Below are 23,607 nucleotides of genomic sequence, written 5' to 3'. Positions count from 1 at the left end.
TGTTGGCCTGGAACTCAGATATCTGGTTGCCCCTGAGCATGAGTGCCACACATACCCCTTGATGGGTTTTTTTGTTTGTTTTGGTTGGTTTGCTTGGGTGAGACTAATGATTATTGGGCTTACTTACTGAGCAAGGGTGAAGAATTATACATAAGAGCCTGGGAACCCCCAAACATCTGCATCAGGGTAAAGTTTCACCCCCATCGTGGATGGTGACCTTTTGAAAGCTGCATCTGCTTGATATTTAACATATTCCGAGAAGGGGCTTGTGACTGCCCTTGCTAGGAGGAAGGGAGGAACAATGTTTTGTTTCTAGCTGTCCAGGAACTTGATTTGTAGACCAGGCTGGCCTAGAACTCACAGAAATCTGCCTGTCTCTGCCTTCCAAGTTCTGGGATTAAAGGCGTGCCCCACCATGCCTGGCAGGGAACAGTATCCTCCCCACCCCCCCCAGAGCTGAGGACCGAACCCAGGGCCTTGCGCTTGCTAGGCAAGTGCTGTACCACTGAGCTAAATCCCCAACCCCAAGGGAACAGTATTTTTGTGACTTCATCTCAGTTTAGTTAGTTTATCCAGATTAAGAAATAACCAAGCTTTGCATTCTGTTTGAATCCAAATTAACAGCCTAGGGTGTAGAAAAGGGTGATGAACTTCATGAAATGGTGGAGGATCTTGAGCCTGGATTTTGGACACCCCCTTGAACCCTTTTGCTTTAGGGACTTGAGATTTTTCATCTAAAAAAGGACAAGAGCAGCTAATAAAAAGATCTTGAAGAGAAATCTAATAAAGTAGCTCAGGGAGATTGAAAGTTTATGAAATCTGGTGAGAGAATGTTTACTAACTACAGTGTGAACTACTGCTTCCTGTGTTTACTGTATTCTAGACCTTTCCAGACATAATGAATTCTCCTATTTTCATCACTTCATGTGTACAAAACTTTTTTTGTTGTTGTTGTTGAGACATGGTTTCTCTGTGTATCCCTGGCTGTCCTGGAACGCACTCTGTAGACCAGGCTGGCCTGCCTCTACCTCCTGAGTGAGTGCTGGGATTAAAGGCATGTGCTTTTAGTATGTTATATGGGCACTTACGCTTAATGGTCTGTGGTGATATATTGTGTACCCTAGTAAACTTATCTGGGGATCAGAGGATAGAGCCAGCCACTAGATCATACATAAGAGGCCAGACAGTGGTGGCACACACCCTTAATCCTATCACTTGGGAGGCAGAGATCCCTCTGGATCTCTGTGAGTTCAAGGTCACACTGGGAACAGAATCAGGCAGTGGTGGCACATGCCTTTAATCCCAGCACTTGAGATCTCATGCTTTTGCTTAGAAAGCACACAAGCCCTTAATCCCAAAAGTAACATGGCTGGGTGGAGAACGGTATATAAGGCGTGAGGAGATAGGAACTAAGCAGCAGTTCAGCTGAGACCCTCAAGGGTGAGGACTCAGAGGCTTTCAGTCTTAGGATTCCTGGCAACAGAATCAGCTGAGGAGTTGGCAAGGTGAGGTTAGCTGTGGCTTGTTCTGTTTCTCTGATCTTTCAGCTTTCACCCAATATCTGGCTCTAGGTTTCGTTTTTTGCTTTTTATTAATAAGACTTTTTAAGTTTGTATTACAATGGTCAGAGGACAACCTTTGGAAATCAGTTCTCTTCCACATATAGGTTCCAGGCATTCAACTCAGGCTGTCAGATTTAGCAAGTAACCTTAACCTATTATGCTAACTCACCAGCCTTATCTGTACAAAACTTGATGCTAAGTGCTACATATATAACTAAACATTTTCCATATCACTCTTCTTAGTCCTGTCAATGAGTGTTCTCTACTGTGTGTGTGTGTGTGTGTGTGTGTGTGTGTGTGTGTGTGTGAAGGGAGTTTCTGAAAAATAGTGATACAAAGGGAATAAGGTTCAGAGCTGTATCTGGAACTCATTTGATTGTACAGTTCTTGCCTCTAGTTATCCTGCTTTACCTTGTTAATGCTATTCAAAATGTGCTTTTAGACCAGCTTCTTGGTGCCTGGCAATTGTCCTTGTCCCCAGGCTTTGGAAGTATTGAATAAGATGGTCTTGTGCATTTGGAACTTAAGTTCCAGCAGAAGAGGTTAACATTAAGTATAATTTCCTAAATCGTTGAAGTTAGTCTGTAGTAGTTAAGAAATTGAGGGATGTTTTTTGAATGAACATGGGGCAGGGACACTTAAAGGATAGTCAGGAAAGGTTTTTCTCTGAGGACGTAGAGAATTGAGGGATACACAGAGGTAATTTGGCCAAAGAGGCAATATCACAAAGAGCCTGAGAAAGAAAGTTTGGCAAGATCAAGGAACCAAGTCATTGTTGCTAGAGAATGAGGAAAAAAACTGATCAGGTGACACTAATTGGTTCAGCAGATGCTTGATGAAACATGTTTTGTATACTGTGGTAAGAAGTTGGGTTCTGTCATGGTGACACTATAATTTGAAAAACAGCCGGGTGTGATGGTACATGCCTTTAATCCCAACAGAAGCCAGTGTAGTCTACATAGCGAGTTCCAGGTCAGCCAGAGCTACTTAGTGAGACCCAGTCTGGAAAAGAAAACAAACAAAAACAAACCCTAAGTTCTGAATAGGTCAAAGTGTAGAGCCTAGAAGTCAGTACTTGAGCAAAAAGCCAGAAGCAACATGTTATAAGCTCCTAGACAGTTGATTTGTAAGATCTTTGAGGACTAGGGCTGTAGCTCAGGAGTATGGTACTTAGCACCTGCCAGGCCCTGGGTTCAGTTCCTATCACTGTGCCCCATCACCAAAAGCAAATTGAAAATGTGAGTGACGGTGTGGTTACTTATACCTGCCCTCATTTCAGAATCAGTTTTCTAACAGTTGAGAAAAATCTTAACATTTTATGTTAATTTTTTCTAAAACATTTTTTTGTAATGTAGGCTGGCCTCAAACTCACTATGTAACTCAGGATGATCTTACCTGTCCATTCTACCTTTTCTGAGTGCTGGAATCAAAGGTCTACAGCACCATTCCAGGATTATGTGGTACTCATGAACTCTGCTTCCAGGATGTCAGGCAGCACTATGAGCCCTTAGGGTTAAAATCTTTAGCTAACTTTTGGGGCTGGAAAGAATTTCTCAGCTATTAAAGAGCTGCTCTTGCAGAAGATCTGGATTTGGTTCCCAGCACCCATGTGGGGCCTCATAAACACCTGTAACTCAAGTTTCAGTGCCTCCTTTTGGCCTCTGTTAGGCACTGGGCACACACATAGCGCACATACATACATTTGTGTGCATAAGATTAAAATAAAAAATAAAACTTAAAAAAATGTTTCTAACCAACCAGAGGATTGTGAATTTAATTTTTGGTGTGAGTCCTAGAATAGGAAAAAAAAATACTGATAATAGGACTTATAGATTCTTTGTTATCTGCACACTTAATATTTGTAAACATGGATGTTATACCTTATTTCATTTTCTGTATATTAAAATTAACACTAAATTTTCTTATTCTGAACTCATCTTGTTAATAGCTTCGCCATTCTTCAGCCACCTGATCTCACCATCTAGGTCAACTTAGACTCCTTTCTTTCGCTTAGCCTCATAGCCAATTATATTCAAAATCCCACCAAATCTAATTCTGTACTCAGTATCTTGTGTCCCCTCCCCTTATATACCATTATCACTAATTTAGGCTTGATGGGTTCTTGTTTGCTGGATTTCCTGGCACAAAATGCCCCTCATGAAGCTCTCAGTGTTCTGTTGCTCACTGGCTCGAAAACATAAGTTGAACTCCAGTTCAGCCTTGCATCAACACCACAAACTCCCTCAAATCAAACTTGCTTAATGTAACTATTTAATCTCTTGACAGGAGTGTGTGTGTGTGTGTGTGTGTGTGTGTGTGCGTGCGTGCGTGCGTGCGTGCGTGCGTGCGTGCGTGCGTGTGCGTATTTTGAGTCTGGGTCTTGATATGTAGACCAGGCTGAAGTTAGTGTGATCCTCCTTCTTCTACATCTGGAGTGCTAGAATTCTAGAGAAGCACCACCATACCCAGCTTTTTTACAGTTATATGAATGTGGAGATAGAAGAGGACTCACCTGGTGCATGTTGACAGCCAAGATGACTATGGTGGGAAGAGCCACTTACTTCTAAGATTGTTTTTTCACTCAAAAGCCTTGTCAAGATCAGAGACTGCTAGAAGGCTTGGGTTTACTGTCTCTGTAGTACCAGGGGTTTCCATGTGACTCCAGCTGACCATGCAGACTTATTATCTGGAGAATTAGGCTCCAAGATCTGTTGACCAAAGTGTCTATTCTCTTAAAGAGTAAGCTTGATTCTGACACAACATTTGGTGTTGTTTAAAGTGGCTGACCTTGCTAAACTGTCCCTGTCTACTTGTCCTCCCCTGATTAGGATAATTTCTGTGTGTATGTGTGCATATAGAGACCAGAAATCAACTTCCTCAGGAGCTGTTCACATTATTCTCTCACTGGCCAGGAACATGTCAAATAGCCTACACTGTCTAGCTAGCGAGCTACACAGATCTACCACCCCAGCACTGGAATTTCAAGTGTGGGCCACCATACCATATCTGGCAACTTGATACTTGGGGATCACAACTGGGTTCTCAGTGCTTACATGGCAACTGTACTAACTGCCTGTCTCCCCAGTCTCAAATGATTTATTTATTGCATGAATATCACATATGTACTTAATTTATATCCATGTTCTCTCTCACTGCTTCAGGTTTCTTTTAAAAAACTGCATGTGTGGAGGGTTGGGGGGGGGTGTTTTACCAGCATGTATGTGTATGTACTGTTTGCATTCAGTGCCTACAGAAGCCAGGAAGAGGACATTGGATCCCAGGGAACTACAGTTATAGGTGGTTCTTAGCCACTACATGAGAGCTGGGAATTGAACCTCTCTGGTCCTCTGGAAGAGCGGTCAGTACCCTTAAGCACTGAGCCATCTCTCCAGCCCACATTGCTCTAAGTTCTTTAAAGCAGTATACATGTGGGATTTTCTTTGTATATCTTCCTCATGCATCATAAAAATCTTTATGCCGTGCAGCAAACCCACACTAAATATTTGCTGAGTTCTTTAATACTTTTGGTTTTCCAAGACAGGGTTTCTCTGTGTAGCCCTGGCTGGCTCTGTAGACCAGGCTGACCTAGATCTTACAAAGATCCAACTGCCTCCATCTCCTGAGTGCTGAGATTGAAGGGTGCACCACCACCGCACACACCTTATGTTTTTAAATTTATTGTGGGCCAGTGAGATAGCTCCATCAATGAAGGTGCCTGCTGCCAAGACTCATGACCTGAAATCAATCCCTGGGCCCCCTATGTTAGAAGGAGAGAACTGACTGACTCCTGCAAGTTATCACCTGACTTTTATACAGGTGTATAGATACACATGTAAATAAGTATGATACATTTTTTTAAAAATTTTATACCAACTTAGCATAGAAAATAAAATATGTGGATATAAAAACAATGACTAACCTTTTTTTTTTTTTTTTTTTTTTTTTTGAGACACGGTTTCTCTGTGTAGTTTTGGAGCCTTTCCTGGAACTCACTCTGTAGCCCAGGCTGGTCTTGAACTCACAGAGATCTGCCTGGCTCTGCCTCCCAGTGCTGGGATTAAAGGTGTGTGGCGGCGCCACTACCACCACCCCACAACATTAACCTTTATTGTGTTGATTTTAATATTTAAGATACCTACCAAGTATGGATATGCAATGAATGATTAAGCTGAGCAGTTAGTGCTAAAATGAAAAGCAGTGATCATTACATTAAACAGGAAAGAGTTACTGTGGAGGCCTGGCAGCTTCTCCCTACTTTTGCCCACTATTCGCTGGAAAATAAAAGAGATTAAATCAGGGACTGGAGTGGTGGCTCAGAGGTTAAGAGCACTGGCTGTTTGTTCTTCCAGAGGTCCCAGCAACCACATGTTGTCTCACAGTCTTCTATAATGAGATCTGATGCCCTCTTCTGGCATGCAGGCCTGCATGCAGACAGAACACTGTATACATAATAAATAAATCTTTAAAAGTGAGAGATTAAATCATTAAATTTGAAAGTCTTTTTTGGGACTGATGTTAAATTTATGTAATCCCAGCCTTAGGGTGCGGGTGGTACTGAGATGGAAGGATTGCAAGGTCAAGGTCATCCTGTGTTGTATTGGAGAGAGTGTTAACTAATTAAAGTGAAAGCCTTATTTACCCCAGAATCATTGCTGCAGAAATGACAGGTATGTTTATGGGCATCTATATAACATAAAGCAAATGTGTAACGTAATTATAATAGTGAACTTAAAGCCACCACCTGGGTTGGGGAAATAGACTCTCCCACAAAAACTGTCTATCCATCCAAGGTCCTGCCTGCCTAGTATCCTATCCAAATTATAACTGGCCCTCTCCTCCTAAAACCGTTAGTGTCTTTTAATCATTTTCAAGAGTATTTGGGTTTTAATCACTTAAGACTATATCCTTAGGTATTGCTTAATCTTTCCCATTTAAAAATGCATATACCTTAAAATTTTATTGAGTTTCCCCTTCCATATTCTCTTTCTCTCTTCTTTTTTTCTTTTTTTTTTTTTTTCTTGGTTTTGGTTTTGGTTTTTGAGTGGGTTTCTCTTTGTAACAGCCCTAGCTGTCCTGGAACTCACTCTGTAGACTAGGCAGGCCTTGAACTAATTTATTTGTTGTTGGACTTGAACCCCTAGACCTATGATTTCCCAGAGTCTTGATACATATTTGTTAGCCTTAAATTACCATTTCCCCATATAGAACTGTTTAGATTTTATTTCCCTACATATATCTTGTTCTTGTTAAGTACTGTATACTGAAAAATTCAAGAATGCAGCTTGACAAGACTTGGATTCTGTTGGTTCTGTTGGTTTGGCAAGGTTAACATTGTTTACTTAGAAAAGACTGAATCTTGTCCCTAAAGTGGTTTCTCTAGTAGCCAGTGGTATTAAATGTCTAGAGTTAGCAGTCCATTGAAGGCTGAAAATGATGATTATCTCTTTATTGAGATTTTATTTATTTTAGTTAGAATACTTTTATAAAGAAGCCACTTATTTGGTCACCCAATGGTATAGTTTATACAGAATAAGTAAGAGAATATCAAATTATTTGCCCTTATTTACCAGTTTATTGATTAATTTTGTATGTTTATTTCTTTGTGGGTTTATTTGTTTTCCTAGACAAGGTCTCGCTGTGTAGTTCTGGCCATCCTGGAATTCACTATGAAGACCAGGCTGGCCTCGAACTCACAGAGATCCTCCTGCCTCTGCCTCACAAGTGCTGGGGTTAAAGACCATGGTGTTCTGATGTTTCGTTGTTGGCTGGTTGGTTGGTTTTGTTTTTCGTTTGTTTGTTTGTTTTTTCTGAGTGTAGCCCTGGTTCCCCTGGAACTAGCTCTGTAGACCAGGCTGGTCTCGAACAAAGAGGTCCACCTGCCTCTGTGCTGGGATTATTGTTGTGTGCCACCACCACCCAACTTAAAGACAGGGTCTAATGAGCCCAAGCTGGGCTCAAACTCACTGTGTAGTTAAGGAGAACCTTGAATCTACTGCCTTGGCCTCCCAAATGCTGGGATCACCACATTCAGCTTTTATTTGCTAGATAATGTATTTACTGCTTGTCATCATTTTAACATGACCTTTAAAAAATTATAGAAGCTAAGGAGATAGCTCAGTTGGTTAGAGTGCTGGCTGTAAAAGCATGAGAACTTAAGTTTGATCCCCAACACCTCATGGCAATCACTTATAATCCCAGTGGTGGGGAATTTGAGACAGGTGGCTCCCTGGGACTTATTGGCTAGCTAACCTAGCTGTATTGGTGAGCCCCAGTTTTTCAGTGAGAGAACCTGTCACAAAACCCAAAGATGGAAAGTCCTTGAGGAATGAGACCCAGTTCACATCTGATCTCCACCCACATGTGAGCACATATCACACAAAATAATAAACTGTCATTTATACACACTGAAGTGTTTTATGCCAAATCAATACTTACCTTTATTGAAGGTCAAGATTTTCTCTTTTAAGTCAGTGGAAACTTCTACAGACTTGTTTTCTAGTTGACAGGACCCAGTCTTGACACATAGTCTTTAACGTCTGAGTGACAGGGTGCTCCAGACTCATTTTGTATATCTTCTGCTTACAACCTGGAGTTCATAATTGTCCAAAATTACTTTTGGTGAGAAAATTTCAAAAATTAGAGGAAGCCCTGTTTTGTGGTTTTTCTCCATTGCCTTAAAAAAATTACTTTCTAAATTTAGTCTTAACAGTGGCTTTATATAAAAATGTTTAAAAGTTGGTCTATACATGCTGAGTTATGGCCAGAATGAAAGACTATAAGATTAGTAATAGTTCTGGTCTTGGTTGATGGTGAGCATTATAGACATTAATACAGGGAGCATGATTAGGAAATGCCTCACGGACTGGAGAGATGGCTCAGCGGTTAAGAGCACTGCTTGTTCTTCCAAAGGTCCTGAGTTCAATTCCCAGCAACCACATGGTGGTGTCTCACAACCATCTGTAATGAGATCTGGTGCCCTCTTCTGGCTTGCAAGGATATGTGCAGACAGAACACTGTGTACATAATAAATAAATAAATCTTAAAAAAAAATGCCTCACATACATAACACCCTCACTTTATTTTGTCGTTATGTTGTTGCCTTCTCAGACAAAAATAAAGGATCATAATTCAGCTATCTGGTGAATACCACTCCCTTAGTACATCACCCTTATAATTGTATAAGATTTTAATTTCAACTTTAGAAAAAGGTTTTGTTGTGCCCAAAACTCGGGGACCCCCCCAAAAGACTACCACAGAGACCAAATCCCGTATGTAAAAGCAAAAAACCTTTATTTCAAGCTCTGAGCTTGGTCTCTGTCTGTCTAACAGTATTTGAGAGCAGAGAGCCCCAAGCCCAAGTGGGGTCGGGTTTTTAATCATAGCAGAGGTTGGGGTGAGGGGATTTCCTGAAGGACCTTGATTAGTTGACATTTGTCTAGGTAAATAGATTTGTAATATCTGTAAAAGGGAAATAGGTGCATGCTAGGCTCAGGGACATCTTATTTAATCTTCCTAATGGTTGGAATGTTTGTAATGTCAGGTTCTTCCCCTTAGATGCTGTCCCATCCCTAGGTGGTGTCAACTTATGGCTTTTCCTGGATCCACATGTTGCCTGCCAGCTTGTCATGGCAGCTGTGTGGTCAGGCAGTTCCCCCCCCCCCCCCCCCAGTTTTAAGTTGGAGTGTTCATCTAAAGTTTAGACTTGATTTCGTCATTCATTTACTGTGCTATAGATTCATTCTTTAACTCTTCATGTGTTACACTGTCTGGCATTTGGGATAAAAAAAAAATGGCTTTATTACAGTTCTGGAGGCTAGAAGTCTTGGGAAAAGGATTGCCAGTCTGGTTGGCTCTCATGAAGGCTTTCCTTTAGGATACAGACAGCTTCCGTCTCCCCATTGTCAGTGGAGTGAAAAACCTAAGCTCTCTGGTTCCGCTTCTTCAGAGAATGCCAAACCATAATTGGACGTTACCCCTTGGCCTTCTGTTATATTACCTCCCAAAGGCCCTGCCTGCAGTTCCTCTCCTAGTGAAGGATTGGAGTCAGTGCAGGAGACAGTTATTCTAGATTCCTGTTTCTCTTAATGAAGGTTTTTTTGGGGGGTGGGGTGGGGTTAAGTAGCTCTTTGAGTATCTTTGGATGGTAAACTCTCTGCATGTCTAAAAATAATTTAATTTAGTCCTTACTCAGAACTGTTTTAACTGATTAATTCTAGTTTCATATGAATTTTTTATAACCCTTTGAAAGTAGTTTTTCATTATCTGCAAAATTATTCCTTCTAAAGAGCCAATTATTTTATCTCTACAGTTTTTAATGGTTTTAATCCTGGTCATTAGGACATATTTAGGTATGCTTTTATTTTTACTCATGCTAAATAGTTGTACTTTCAGTCATTAAGAAGTATCTGAGTTCAAGGCAAGCCTGGTCTATAAAGTAAGTTCCACGACAGCCAGGGCTACACAGAAAACTTGTCTCAAAAATGAAAAAGAAAAAAAATGAATAAAATAATCTTACCAAGGTATATGGTGGCACATGACTTTAGTCCTAGTTCTTGGGAGGCAGAGTCAGTCAGTTCTATGTGAGTTTGAGGCCGCCTGGTCTACATTGTGAAATCTAAGCCGTCACCCAGGGCTACAGAGTGAGACCATGTCTCAGAATAACAAACAGGTTGGCATCCTTAGTAGGGATAGGACTGGGAACTAAATGCAAATGGCCCTGCTGTCAAGGATGGAACTGGTCCAGAAACATTACAGCCCTACTGATAGTTGTTACATTGTTCCTGGCAACCCCCAACAAGCACAAAGACATTTTCCAGGTTCACTCAAATAAAGAAAAGCCTGAGAGAATTCAGCAGATTATTAAAAAGAGCCATTGAAGATGCTGACTGAATCATGAATAAATATTAAAAGAAATAAAAAACAAAACTCCAAGAATCTGCAGCTCTCAACCAGGCAGTCCTACAGACATTTGAAGTTCAGAAGCCCGTCTTTGGGAACTAAGCAATTCTAGAATGTCCTTCGGCCTTGTTAGCTACAAGCAAAATGTCATAGGAGAAGATGATATTAGCTCAGGTGGCCATGTTACTAGCATCTTTTATATTGGCTCTTCCATCCAGGAATGGTAGGATTTGAGGGGAATACAGTGTTTTGTCTGTCTCTCCCTTTTTCCTTCCCTCCCAGTCACAATTTTTCTGTTCTTTTACTGTGAAGACAGTTCATTCTGAGCCACAAAGCCAATGTCACCTCAGATGACTTCTTATACAGAGGAAACCAGGCTTCAGAATCAGGCAGCTATGGATCTGAATCCCAGACCATACACAGCTTCTCAGGTGCTGCCTGTTACTCAGTTTCCTCCTAGGGAAGGACTGAATGAAAAGAAAATGAAGCATAACACAGGCATTGTACATAGAACCTTGAGAGTAAGCTACAGCGCTGTTCCCGCTCCCACTTCTAGCTTTACTCTTTCATACTCTGCATCTTCTCTTAATTACTCGTCTGTGAGTTTGTCCTGTCCCAGCTCAGAGCTTCACCAGCCATATTTGTACCAAGGCATGCCCTGCAATCTGCCAAATTCCTGACCCTTGCCCAAAGAATGAAGTCCTGGTCCTTGAGGTTGTAACATATAATATGCTGGATGGAAATATACTCAGCCAGCAGGATGAGCTGTTGCCTGCTTGTGTCCTTTGGTTATGTGAGTTAGACATCTGCCTCTGCAAAACTGATTAACAAATAAGTAAATGTATCAATTTGTGACAGTTCAGGAAAAAAATCTTACCTTTTAAAATATCCCTTTACATCAGTGACTCTCAAATTTCCTAATGCTGTGACCCTTTAATATAGTTCCTCATTTTGAGGTGACCCGAAATCATAAAATTATTTTTGTTTACTACTTCAGTTGTAATTTTGCTACTGTTATGAATCATAATGTAAATATCTGTTTCCTGCTAGTCTTAGGTAACCCCTGTAAAAGAGTTGTTTGACTCCCAGAGAGGTTTTTGACCCACATGTTGAAAACTGCTGCTTTGCATAATTTCTTCTTTTCTCTTTCTGAATTCTCTGGCATTATTATGATAGAATGTTTGTCTTCTATGAAAACCTCTCCTTAACTTTTTTTTAGTATAATCTGTATTCAAATGATATGAACAGGTAACTGAGGGTATAGTTTGACCCATTCCCAGTTTGATCCATCTCAACAGATGAATGTAATAGACACCTCATCGAGCTCTAGAACACTTCTGTCGCCCCCAAAAAGTTGCTTCATACTCTTTGAGGTCACCGTTCCTTCTACAAAGCAGCTCTTGATTTTCTTTCGTTATAGATTAGTTTCTCCATCTGGACAGACCTATAATCCCAGTGTTTTGGAAATGAGATTGAAGGATTGTTATGAGTTCAAGGCCTATCTGGGCTACAGAGTGAGGCCCTGTCTGAAAAACAAAAAAGCAAAAGAAAAAAAAAAAGCTACATGGTGGTGAATGCCTTTAATCCCAGCACTCTGGAGGCAGAGACAGGATGATCTCTCAAGGCCAGCCAGGGCTACACAGTGAGACTCTGCCTCAAAAAAAATTTTAGAAGCCAAAAAAGAGGTGTATATTTATGTATATGTAATTCGTGTGTGTGTGTGTGTGTGTGTGTGTGTGTGTGTGTGTGTGTGTGTGTTTTCACACCTGTAGATCTTTTTTTTGTTTGTTAGTTTGTTTTTTCCAGACAGGATTTCTCTATCCTGGAACTCTGCCTCCTGAGTGCTGGGATTAAAGGCGTGCACCACCACCCCAGGCTCACACTTGTAGATCTTTATTGCAATGCAATATTAGGCTTGTGGAAGGTGTAGAGTGGTAGAGTGATTGCCTGCCTAGCATGTGCAAGGTCTTGAGTTCCCCAGCACTTAAGTTTGTCAGTCAATAATTTTAAAATTCATTTTTTGTGTGTCACCATTAGCTCTTATTAAAATACTTAAGAAGTAAATTTAAATCATGTTGTGAAAGTCCTATAAAACACTGGTTTAATGATACCTTTAATACCTTTAATCCCAGCCTAGTCTACAAAGAGAGTTCCAGGAAAGCCAGGGCTACACGGAGAAACCCTGTCTTTAAAAAAAAAAAAAAAAAAAAAAAAAACAAAGAGGAAAATATTGTACCACAAAAATTATTTTTCTCCTGGGACTGAAGATTGAACCTAGGCCCTTATCCCTGCTGAGTAAGAGCTCTACCACTGAGCTCTTTCCCAAACCTCTTTATTAAAAATAAAATTGTTTCGGGAAAAAAGAAATGACATGTGAACTATATTCCCTTGTTGGGTTTCTTTGATTCATCATACTGTTTCTGAGATTCATCCATGTTGCATATAGTGTTAATTCTTTTTTTAAAAAATATTTTCACGCCGGGCGGTGGTGGCGCACGCCTTTAATCCCAGCACTCGGGAGGCAGAGGCAGGTGGATCTTTGTGAGTTTGAGGCCAGCCTGGGCTACCAAGTGAGTTCCAGGAAAGGCGCAAAGCTACACAGAGAAACCCTGTCTCGAAAAACAAAAAAAAAAAAAAAAAGAAAGAAAAAAATATTTTCACTAATTTGAGGGTTTCATGCAATATATTTTGAACATATTAACTCCCCCTAATATTAATTCCTTCTTTTTGCTAAGTAGTTTGTGTTGCTAAGTGTCTACCAATTGAATTGTTTTTCTATTGCTGGAGACCTGGGCTACTTCCAGTTATTATCTGTAATGAAAGCCGCTATATACATTTTATTTATTTATTTGTTTATTTTTACATTTTATTTGTTTTACATGTGCACACATGCACCTATGGTCAGGACAGTTTTGTAGAGGTTGATTCTCTTCTATCATGTGGGTTCCAGAAACCAAATCATCCCTAGGCTTAGTACTAGGCACCTTTATCCACTGCCCACTGTACCATCTCGCTGGCCTCTGAACATTGGTTTTTATTTTAGATTGTTACTGATTTTTTTTTTAAGTTTATGTATATGTATGAGTATGTGCCTGAGGAGGCCAGAAGAGAGTATGGGATTGCTTGAAGCTGGAGTTACAGGCTGTTGTGAGCTGCCCAGCATAGTTTCTGGGTTCCAAATGTAGGTCCTCTGAAACAACATCACATGCCAGGCCCGCATGTGGGGGCCAAAGTACAACTTTCAGAGTCAGTTTTCTCATTTCATCCTGTGGATCACAGGGATCAACTTAGGTAGTCAGGCTTCATGGCAAGCATCTTTCCCACAGAGCCTCCTTGTGGACCACCTGAACATTCTTATACAGGTTTTTTTCCTGCACATATTTTCTAGGGTTTTTTTTTGGGGGGGGGGGGGGGGCGTTAAAATTCCTAGGGACAAAATACTATAGGTATACGTTTACATTGATAAAGACACATATTTGGCTTTTAAAAACTGCCACTTTCATATTTTAACTATTACAATGAACTCTGTATGAAAATATCTTGTGGGGATTTTTAGAATCCTGTTTTTTGTTTTTGAGTCAGGGTCTTTCTCTGTATATCTCAGGCTGGCCTTGGACATCATGGTCATCCTGCCTCACTCTTCCAGTCAAAGGATTTTAGGTCTGTACTGCCATTGTTTGTTTGTTTTTGTTTGGTTGGTTCGGTTTTTTGGTTTTTTGTTGTTGTTGTTGTTGTTGTTTTAGTATTTAAAGACAGGGTTTCTCTGTAGCCCTGGCTGCCCTGGAACTCACTATGTAAACCAGGTTGACTTTGAAGATCCCCCTTCCTCTGCCTCCCAAGTGCTGGGATTAAAGATGTGCACCACAACCTCCCAGCTTATACTGCTGTTGTTAATGCTGTTTTCCCTTCTTTTTCAGACCAGATGATCGCCATGTTTGGGTACTAACATTCACATATATTGATATTGGATTTGAAAATGGCAGAGGGAAACAACAAAGAGGAGGTCATTCATTTGAACAACTTTCACTGCCACCGGGGAAAGGGTAAATTGCTTGTCCTTTCCCCCTTTACTCAATACTTTTTATTGTGATAGTGGTATCTTCTTTGACATGAACCTGTTCTGTACCATTTATAAATCGGAGAGATTCCACTGTTAGACCTAGAACATCAGGCATAAAATGTCGAACTAGAATTATGCAGATTTGTACTGTAGTGATTTGCCCCTAGAGGTGTTTGAGGAAATGGAGATCACACAGGAGCACTCTGGACCCATCAAATCTAAAATTAATTTGACAGTGCTAGGAATTCTTGTTCTTAAATACTTAATTTCTTTTCTTTTTTGCTGTAGGATTCTGACTTAGCCTAATTGAGAATGTTAAGGCATAGTTCTATTTCTTTTCTTTTTGTTTTGTTTTTCGAGACAGGGTTTCTCTGCGTAGCTTTGCGCCTTTCCTGAAACTCACTCTGTAGCCCAGGCTGGCCTCCAACTCACAGAGATCCGCCTGGCTATGCCTCCCAAGTGCTGGGATTAAAGGCGTGTGCCACCACCCGGCTTAGTTCTTTGTTTTATAGTCCTTAAAATTTTGACAAATTCATTGATTTGCAAAGAGCAAAAGAGTACCTGCATTTCCATAACATTTCCTAAATGTATGAAATTTCTTGTCAAATCTGAATGTATATTTATTTATACTTGGTCTAAAAGAGAAAAAAATCATACTGATAAAGAGAATTCTTAATGTATTCATTTTTTTTAGTACAAATTCCATGAAAAGGCTAAGCTAGCTTGTTTTTTCTCTTGATATTTTAAGGTTGTGAAGATGATTTTTTTTTCCTATTATGAAATAAGGCATGTGCCCTTAGCACATCTGAAGTGTAGGAAATTTTATTCAGTGAATAAATTTAGAGGAAACAGGCTTTCAGATGTACAAGTTATAAGTACAAAATAAATACTGAATTTAAGATTTTGTTAATAATGTATTACGATTTGATAGTGATTATAGCCATAACTTGTGATTCAGAAAGTTTGAAATCTTGGCTGTAATTTGTGCACACATTTTTTTTTATTTCTGTACATGTATATTGAATTATTGTTAGAATTTTTAATTGGGCCTTAAATATGGTTGAATAGTTTTCTTCAAAAACCATTACTAGGCTGGGTGTGGTGGCACATGCTTTTTTAATCCTAGCATTCAGAAGGCAGAGGCAGGTGAATCTCTTGTAGTTTGAAGCCAGTCTGGGCTGCATAGTTCCAGAATAGCCAAAGCTACACAGTGAGACTCTATCTCAAAAAAAACTCCATAGATAGACAGGCAACTACTTCCTTTTGGAAAATTATTGACTTTGGAAATGTATGTTTTGTTCAACAAATATAAACACGCTATACACATCATAAGGATGTTTGTCTGATGTGTAGTGTTGATTAACAATTTTTTTGTGTGCCAATCCCTTAAGCTTTTTCTTAAGAGTTCTAAAAAGTGAACTTGGGATCTTACAATTGTGACCAGACCATTTCTGCCACACTATGAAGATTCCTCTGTGTTTCTTTGCAGTCTTGCTTCATTCCTTCTTGACCTCAGGAGGCCACTAATCTGCTTTGTGTCACTACTCATAAATGAAACCACAGTACACTTTTTGGGGGTTGGGAGCTAGAATTCTTTTGCCCAGCATATTGGAATTAAGACAAATCAATTACAAGTTATTATTTTTAAGATTTATTTATTTGGATGTTTTGTCTGCATGTATATCTGCACATCAGAAGAGGGCATTCGATTCCATTATAGGCAGTTATAAGTGCTGGGAAATGAACTCAGGACTTTGGAAGAGTTGCCAGTGCTCTTAATCACTGAGCCATCTTTCCAGCCCCACAAGTTCTTACTCTTATATATGTAGAAGATAAGAATAGACTTGAGGCAGCAGTGACACACCTTTAATCCCAGCACTCAGGAGGCCAAGGCAGGTGGATCTCTTGAGTTCAAGGCCAGCCGGGTCTACAGAGCAAGTTTCAGGACAGCCAGGGAGACACAGAGAAACTCTGTCTCGGGGGAAAAAAGAAAGAAAAAGAATAGACTACAGACTAACCCATCACAATGGAAATTGGTGTTTTGAAGAAAATTTAAGAACTAAAAATGCATGTATTATATATCAAGTAAAGCTGGGAAATTAAGAGTCCAAGTCAGGGATCAGCAGATATTAAGGTCCAAATAATCCGTACCGCCTTGCAGACCATGTGTCTCTGTTGCATCAACTTAGCAATATGATTTGTCTCCTAAGATGGAACATATGCTTACCCTTGTGACTCAGCATTTCCATTCCTAGAATGTTCCCAACTGAAATGAGCACACCAAAGCTTGTATATAACAGTAGCATCCAAAATAGCCCATATTAGCACCAACTCAGATGTCCATCAAGGGAAGAATGAATAATTTATGATGTATTCACAATGCAGATTCACATGTAGCAAAGAGAACTACCATCATAGCAGTAGGGATGTATCTCAATCATGTGCTTTGCAAGAAAGCCAGATACAGAAGAATCCCTACTTAGAAACAACCAAAACTGTGTAGAATTTAAAAAGTCCTCCTTTTTAATGAGGAGGATAGAGGACAGTGTTGAGAAGAGGCACAAGAAGGGTGCGAATGGGCTAGAAATAGTCTCTGATCTTATCGTGGTTACATGGGCATTTTGTGGCAATTCATGGAGCTAAACCCTTGATTTGTAGTGTTTGCTTGCTTAAGACTATACAGTGAGTTCCATCCTAGCCTGAACTACAATTTAAGACCCTGTCTAAAAGGAAAAACAAAGTTAGGGCTAGGGATCTGCTCAGTAATTGTGCTCCTGCCTAGCATGCATGAAGCCCTAGGAGACAGATAGCTCAGTGGGTAAAATTGCCTGCTGTGTAGGACCTTTGTTTGGTTTCCTACTCTGTCCCCAGAACCCACCACATAAAGCCAGACATGATAGTGCATGTCTGTAATCCTGGTGGTTCTAAAGCAGACGGGAGGTAGAGACAGGAGAATGTCTAGAAGTTTTCAGGCCAACTAGTCTGATATATATACACAGCAGTGAACAAGAAACCTCCTCAGACACAGTAGGAAGCAAGGACTAACAACATCTGATGTCCTCTGACCATGTGCCCTCGTGTCACTTTCACACAGGAACTCATGTGCTCATATACCACAGAAATTTATTTATTTAAAAAAAAAAAAAAAAAAGACTTGGCACAACATTGTGTACCCATTATCTTACTGCTGGGGATTTGGAGATAGAAGGGATCCTAAGACCTCACTGACCAGTCAGTGTGGCTGAATCAGAGAGTGTTCCAGGTTTAATTCTGTCTCTAGAAAATAAGGTGGAGAGTAATTGAGGATGACACTTGATATTCCTCCTCTATCCTTCACACACAAGTGCTTATGCCCCGCCCCCACTCAAATGCATAATAAAAAAAAATACTTTAAGAAAAAGGTAATAGATATCCCCCAAATAATGAGGAAATAGTCCCCACGGATGGATCCACACCCACCCATAAACAGAATAGAGAGAGGGAGAAAAAAAACTATTGTCAGCCCTCTTCATCTGCAGAGCTGAGTCTTTGGATTTAACTATCAGTGGGTTCATTTAAAAGAAGAGCAAGCAAGTTAAATTGTCCAGTGTCACAGATGCCAGGTGATTGCTGGGTAGATGCTGAGTAAGTGTTTAATTCAAATGGGAGTTTTGTTTAAATAGTTTATGTATAAAGTAAGCTGATATTGAGTGATAATTTTTTCAGATGTAGCTGTTTTAAATTAACAAAACAGTCTTTAATTTCTTTAAGGAGTAAACTGGCAGTTCTATGACAATGTCATAATTAAAACAATTTCATATGTGAAATTTGCATTTGGCCTGAGCCCATTTAGGAAAGTTGATTTTGTGTTTGTTTTTGAGGCAAGTTCTCACTCCCTCAGGCTAGGTTCCAAAACTTTCTATGCCCAGAGGATGGCCTTGAATTCCTTTGATCTTCCTGAGTCTTAGAATCTCAGGCATGTACCAAGGTAGCCAACTAAAAAGAATGGATTAAATGCCTGTATTCTTAGTACTTGAAAGGCTGAGGCAGAGGATTGCCAGGAATTTGAGGCTTGTCTGGTCTGCATAGCTAGCCAGCCATGGCTGTAACATAAGACCCTAACATAAAACAAAACAAAAAAAAAAACAAAAAAAAAAAAACAAAAAAAAACCTTCAGGTTTCTCCCACCTAACATGAAAAAAAATTGATACATATTGAGCATTTTGTCTGGCATCTCTCAGTGTTATTGGCAAAAGTCAACATGGAAACAGTTCTTATTGCTTGAGTCTCTGTGTGCTTGAGGTGGTAAGTTAACTGTTAGTAGCTTTGAGCTTGGCTTGAGTCTTGGGCTAACGGTGAATGTAGGGACTGAATATGTTCATGCTAGCCTCACAGTGACCATGTTTTCTGCCTCCCTGTAGAGTGGATGCGTGTCAGAGATGGGCCCATCACCATATCTGACTCCTCTGATGAGGAAGGGATTCCAATGCTGGTTACCCCAGCTACTGAGCAACATGAAGATGATGACTTGGATGATGATGTCATACTGACAGAAGTGAGTGTTTTATGAACTTGATGCTGACTTCATAAGAATAGTTTGTTTTCTTTATTTTTTTATGGTTTTGAATATATAAATAGAAAACAAATAAAGCCTGTTCTTTTTACTTCTACTGTAGGTTTTCCAGTTTCCTTTTCATTTTGCATATTTGTGTCCCCCTTTTTTCTGCCCCCCCTCCTTTTTTTGTTGTTGTTGTTTGACAGGGTCTCATTGTATAGTTCAGCTGACCTGGAACTTTTATATAGAATATATAGAACAGGCTGACCTTGAAATTATAGAGTTAACCTCCTAATTATAGAGTTAATCTCCTAAGTTGAGTGCTTGGACAACCACACTGTTTTCTCCTGATTTGGGGGAGTTTTTTAGTTTGTTTGTTTTTTAATTTATTTATTAATTATGTATACAGTGTTCTGCCTGCATGTATGTCTGCATGCCAGAAAAGGGTACCAGATCTCATCATAGATAGTTGTGAGACACTTTGTGGTTGCTGGGAATTGAACTCAGGACCCCTGTTTTCACTCCTTGCTTTTAATAATTTCATTTTATGTGTCTGTCTGTGAGAATGAATATCACTTTTATGCAAGTGTCTTTGGCCAAAAGAGGACATCAGATCCCTTGGAAATGGAGTTACAAGCATTTATTTGTGAGCTGCTTGATATAGGTGCTAGGAACCAAACTGGTCTTTTGGAAGAGCATCAAGTGCTCTTAACAGTTGAGCCATCTTTTCAGCTCATTCCCTTTGTTTTATTCATTCCTTTACCAAAGAAACAGCTCTGAAATTTACCTGGTAGTGCTCGCATTTGTTTTCTCATGCATGGATTTCTGCTTTGGTATTTAGTAGTACTCTTCTGTTTTATCATGTTTGTCACACTTCGTTTATTATGTGGTTTCTTTACTACTTTAGTTGTTCATTTTGTGTGGGTTTTTTTTGTTTGTTTGTTTGCTTGTTTGTTTTTTCAAGATGGTTTTTCTGTGTAACAGCCCTGGCTGTCCTGGAACTTATTCTGTAGACCAGGCTGGCCTCAAACTCACAGGGATCCACCTGCCTCTGCCTTCTGAGTGCTGAGATTAAAGGTGTGCACCACCACACCCAGTTGCATATTTATCCTCTTATTACAATCACATTGCAAATTAATGACTGCAAGCATATTATGCATGCTTTTAGTTTGCATAAGTGGTTTTAATATAAATTGAGAATTATACAAATATTACCATAATCAATTTCAGAACATTAACATTTAGAATATTTTAGAACATTTACACCCTAGAATCATCAGTTAGTCCTACCTGTTTCCTACTATATTGCCCCCATTCTCCACCCTAAGCAAATACTGATCTATAGATCTACATTTTTTAGAATTTTCATCTAAATTGTGTAGTATTGTACTTGCCTTCTATAGCATATTTTCAAGTTTCATACATACTGCAGTGTATATTATTTAGTTCCTTGTATTATTTTATTACATTTTATTTGATGTGTGTACATGCATGGCACACGTGGAAATTAAAGGACAGCTTGAAAGAGTCAGGTTCCTTCTTCCACCATGTTGGTAGTAGGGATCAAACTAGGTCAGTTCATCAGTGTAAAGCATATAAATCAATAGCTTTTAGTATGTTTAGTCTTGTATTTGTCATTACAGAACAATTTTAGAATATTTTCATCACCTTGTGAAGAAAACCTGATTTATTAGCTATCATCTCCAGTCACTTGTCCTAGGCAACCATTAATCTAACTTCTGGCTGTTCTTATTGCCTATTCTGGATATTTCACATAAATAGAATCATATATTAATTATATGGTTCTTTGAAGTCTTTCACTTAGCATATTAGTGTTTTATTCCTTTTTAAATTTTTTTTCCTATTTTTGATGGTGTGTGTACATGCGTGCCCCTGCACGTGGTTTTATGCTTGTGAGTGCAGATGCCTGCAAGGTCAGAGGATTCAGATCCTTGAGGAGTGGGAATTACAGGTAGTTGTGAGCTTTCCAATCAGAGTTCTGTGAACTAAATTCTGTCCTCTGTAAGAACAGTATGTGTTCTTAATTGCTGTATCATCTTCTCTAGCTCCTATTTTTTTGGTTGAGGTGTGGGAAGGAGCATTGAGACAGGGGCTCTCTATGTAGTCCTGGCTGTCCTGGAACTTTCTGTGTAGACCTCACTGGTCTTGAGCTCCTATTCCACCTGCCTCTGCCTCCGCCTCCCAGTGCTTGGATTAAAGGCATGGATGGGCCTATCTACCAGGTCCTATTTTATTCCTTTTTATTGCCAAGCAATATTCCATCATGAACCTATATCATATCTTGTTTATGTACACAACAGATAATGGTCATTTGAATTGTGCTTTTAACTCTCATGAATAATGTGTAGTTCTGCTTGAAACATTTATGTAAAGGTTTGTATATGACTGTATATTTTCATTTCTATTTTTATATGCCAAGAAGTAGAGTTGCTGAATCACTCACAAACTGTTAAATCCCACCAGTAGCTATGCCATTTTACATTCCTACTAGCTTTAATTTTCTCTGTGTTCTTGTCAATCTTTTTATTGTGACTAGATGATACTGATTTTTATGATTTGACTTACACTTCCCAGTGGCCAGTGCTTCGAGTTGTACGCATGTGCGGACAAATGGACAAATGTGAGGGTCCATTCACTTATATACATATGGAGGCTTTAGGGGTTGTTGTTGTCTTCCTCTGTTGTTCTCTACCTAATTTTTTTGATGCTGTCTCTCACTGAACCCAGAACTCACCATTTTGCCTAGACTGGTTAGCCAGGAGGCCATTGCAAACTGTCTGTCTCTACCTCCTTGACATTGGGATCACCACATGTACTACCTAACCCAGCATTTTATCTGTGTGCTGGGCATTAAACTCAGGTCCTTGTGCTTGTGTGAAACACTTCAAATACCTGAGTGAGCTGTCTCCTCAGCTTCTACTTTGAGTCACATATACTGTAGTTTGATCAATTTTCAATATTAAAATAAATGTGAATGATGTTTATGACATGTATGCCTTTAATCCCAGCACCTAAAAGGCAGAGGCAGGTGAGTTTGAGGCTAGTCGTGAGTACATAGTGAGACCCACCCTACCTTAAAAAAGATGCGATAGTTTTTTTCTCAGGGGATGCTTCTGCTTTTGTTTCTTTCCTGTCCTTCACTGTCAGTACAGAAGCAGGCATAGATACAGGAAAGAAACTGAATTTTTATTATGAAAATTTCATTTTTTTTCTTAGAAACATAAACCTCAGACATCCCGACCCAATCTCATCAAACCAGCTGCCCAGTGGCAAGATCTGAACAGATTGGGAGAAGAAAGGCCTAGAAAGTCTAGAGCAGACTGTGAAGCAGATACCCACAACTATTTTTCCTTTTGTAACAACTCACTGTTTGGTTCTGGGGCGCAGGATGATTCTGAGGATGAATACGGTGAATTTCTGGATCTTGAGAGTGGCAAAAAAGGAGAAACCAAATCTGGACCAAGCCATAAGCAGACAGCAAACAACATTGTCAACCCCAGTTTGGAGCAGAACATCATTATATTGGGAGAAAATGGCCTCCTTTTCCCAGAAAGTGAGCCTTTAGAAGCTCAGAACCAATCATCTGAAGACTCAGAGACAGATCTCTTATCAAATCCTGGAGAACCAACTGCCTCAGTAGACGACCAGGTAATCGAAGAAGAGTACTGGCTTGACCATCCATACTTCCAGGCTCTAAATCCACAGCCTCAGGAGATAACAAACCAGGTTGTGCCCCAAGAGCGGAATTCTGAAGCAGAAATGGGCCCAATGTTCTTGCGCCATGATTTCCCAGAGCCAGCTTTTCCTAGGCCAGCACCCCAACAAGAGGGAATTCCAGGCCCTGCTTCTCCTCAGCCAGCTCATCCTCTGGGAGAACTTGAAGACCAGCAGTTAGCAATTGATGAAGACCCTGGGCCAGCTTTCCCCCTGCCAGGATCTCAGCAAGCCAATTTGGAAAACATGTGGGGACAAGAAGCTGCTGAAGCAGATCAAGAACTCATTACACTATTAGTGAAAGAAACAGTAAGTTTATTTCTTTTATTATGATTTAAGTAATACTGTACTATTAATATTCATACTGTTCTCTGTTCTATCATTGCAGTAAACAAATAAGTGCCTTGTGTAAACTTTATTTTCCTAAGAAGTATATCTCTAGAGTAAAAGAAAGGAGTCCAAATATCTCTGAAACCTGCAACCCAGATTGTGCACTCTATCCTCAGGAAGTGCTCTTGGTGCAAGCTCTATTTTGTGGCGCCTGGTGCTGGCATTCCTGTAAACTCCTGTTTATAAAAGCCCCTGAGTTCTTCTTGATTTGCTTTCCTACATCTGGACCATCTAATATAGCAGCCACTAGGTAGTACCTGTGGGTATTTACATTTAAATCTCTGACAACTGAATAAGGTAACAAATTCTGTTTCCAGTCCATCAGTCATTTTAATAGTCACAATTCTATAGGATACTTGTAGTAAAGAGCACAGTAGGTCTTTGTTTTCTAGGGTCAGCTTGTTTGCTTTCCCTGAGTCTCTTAATTC

General features: G+C 39.8%; 1 protein-coding gene across 18 annotated transcripts in view; it reads left to right on the top strand.

Moving 5' to 3' along the window:
• Window positions 1-23,607, top strand: part of Rnf216 (ring finger protein 216) — a 129,636-nt gene that overhangs the window by 1,200 nt on the left and 104,829 nt on the right. For 6 of the 18 annotated variants that reach the window (XM_076560801.1, XM_042268309.2, XM_006992667.4 and 3 more), the window contains exons 2-4: window positions 14,378-14,503; window positions 18,921-19,054; window positions 22,292-23,098. In XM_076560801.1, the coding sequence (XP_076416916.1) occupies window positions 14,437-14,503; window positions 18,921-19,054; window positions 22,292-23,098 (1,008 nt within the window). In that variant the 5' untranslated portion in view covers window positions 14,378-14,436. The remainder of the gene's footprint in view (window positions 1-14,377; window positions 14,504-18,920; window positions 19,055-22,291; window positions 23,099-23,607) is intronic. The other 12 variants (XM_076560806.1, XM_042268311.2, XM_076560809.1 and 9 more) reach the window with 3 other exon arrangements.

The sequence above is a fragment of the Peromyscus maniculatus genome, chromosome 23, assembly GCF_049852395.1.
Source record: "Peromyscus maniculatus bairdii isolate BWxNUB_F1_BW_parent chromosome 23, HU_Pman_BW_mat_3.1, whole genome shotgun sequence".
In the NCBI taxonomy this organism is placed as follows: domain Eukaryota; kingdom Metazoa; phylum Chordata; class Mammalia; order Rodentia; family Cricetidae; genus Peromyscus; species Peromyscus maniculatus.
This window is presented reverse-complemented; position numbering and strand designations above follow the sequence as displayed.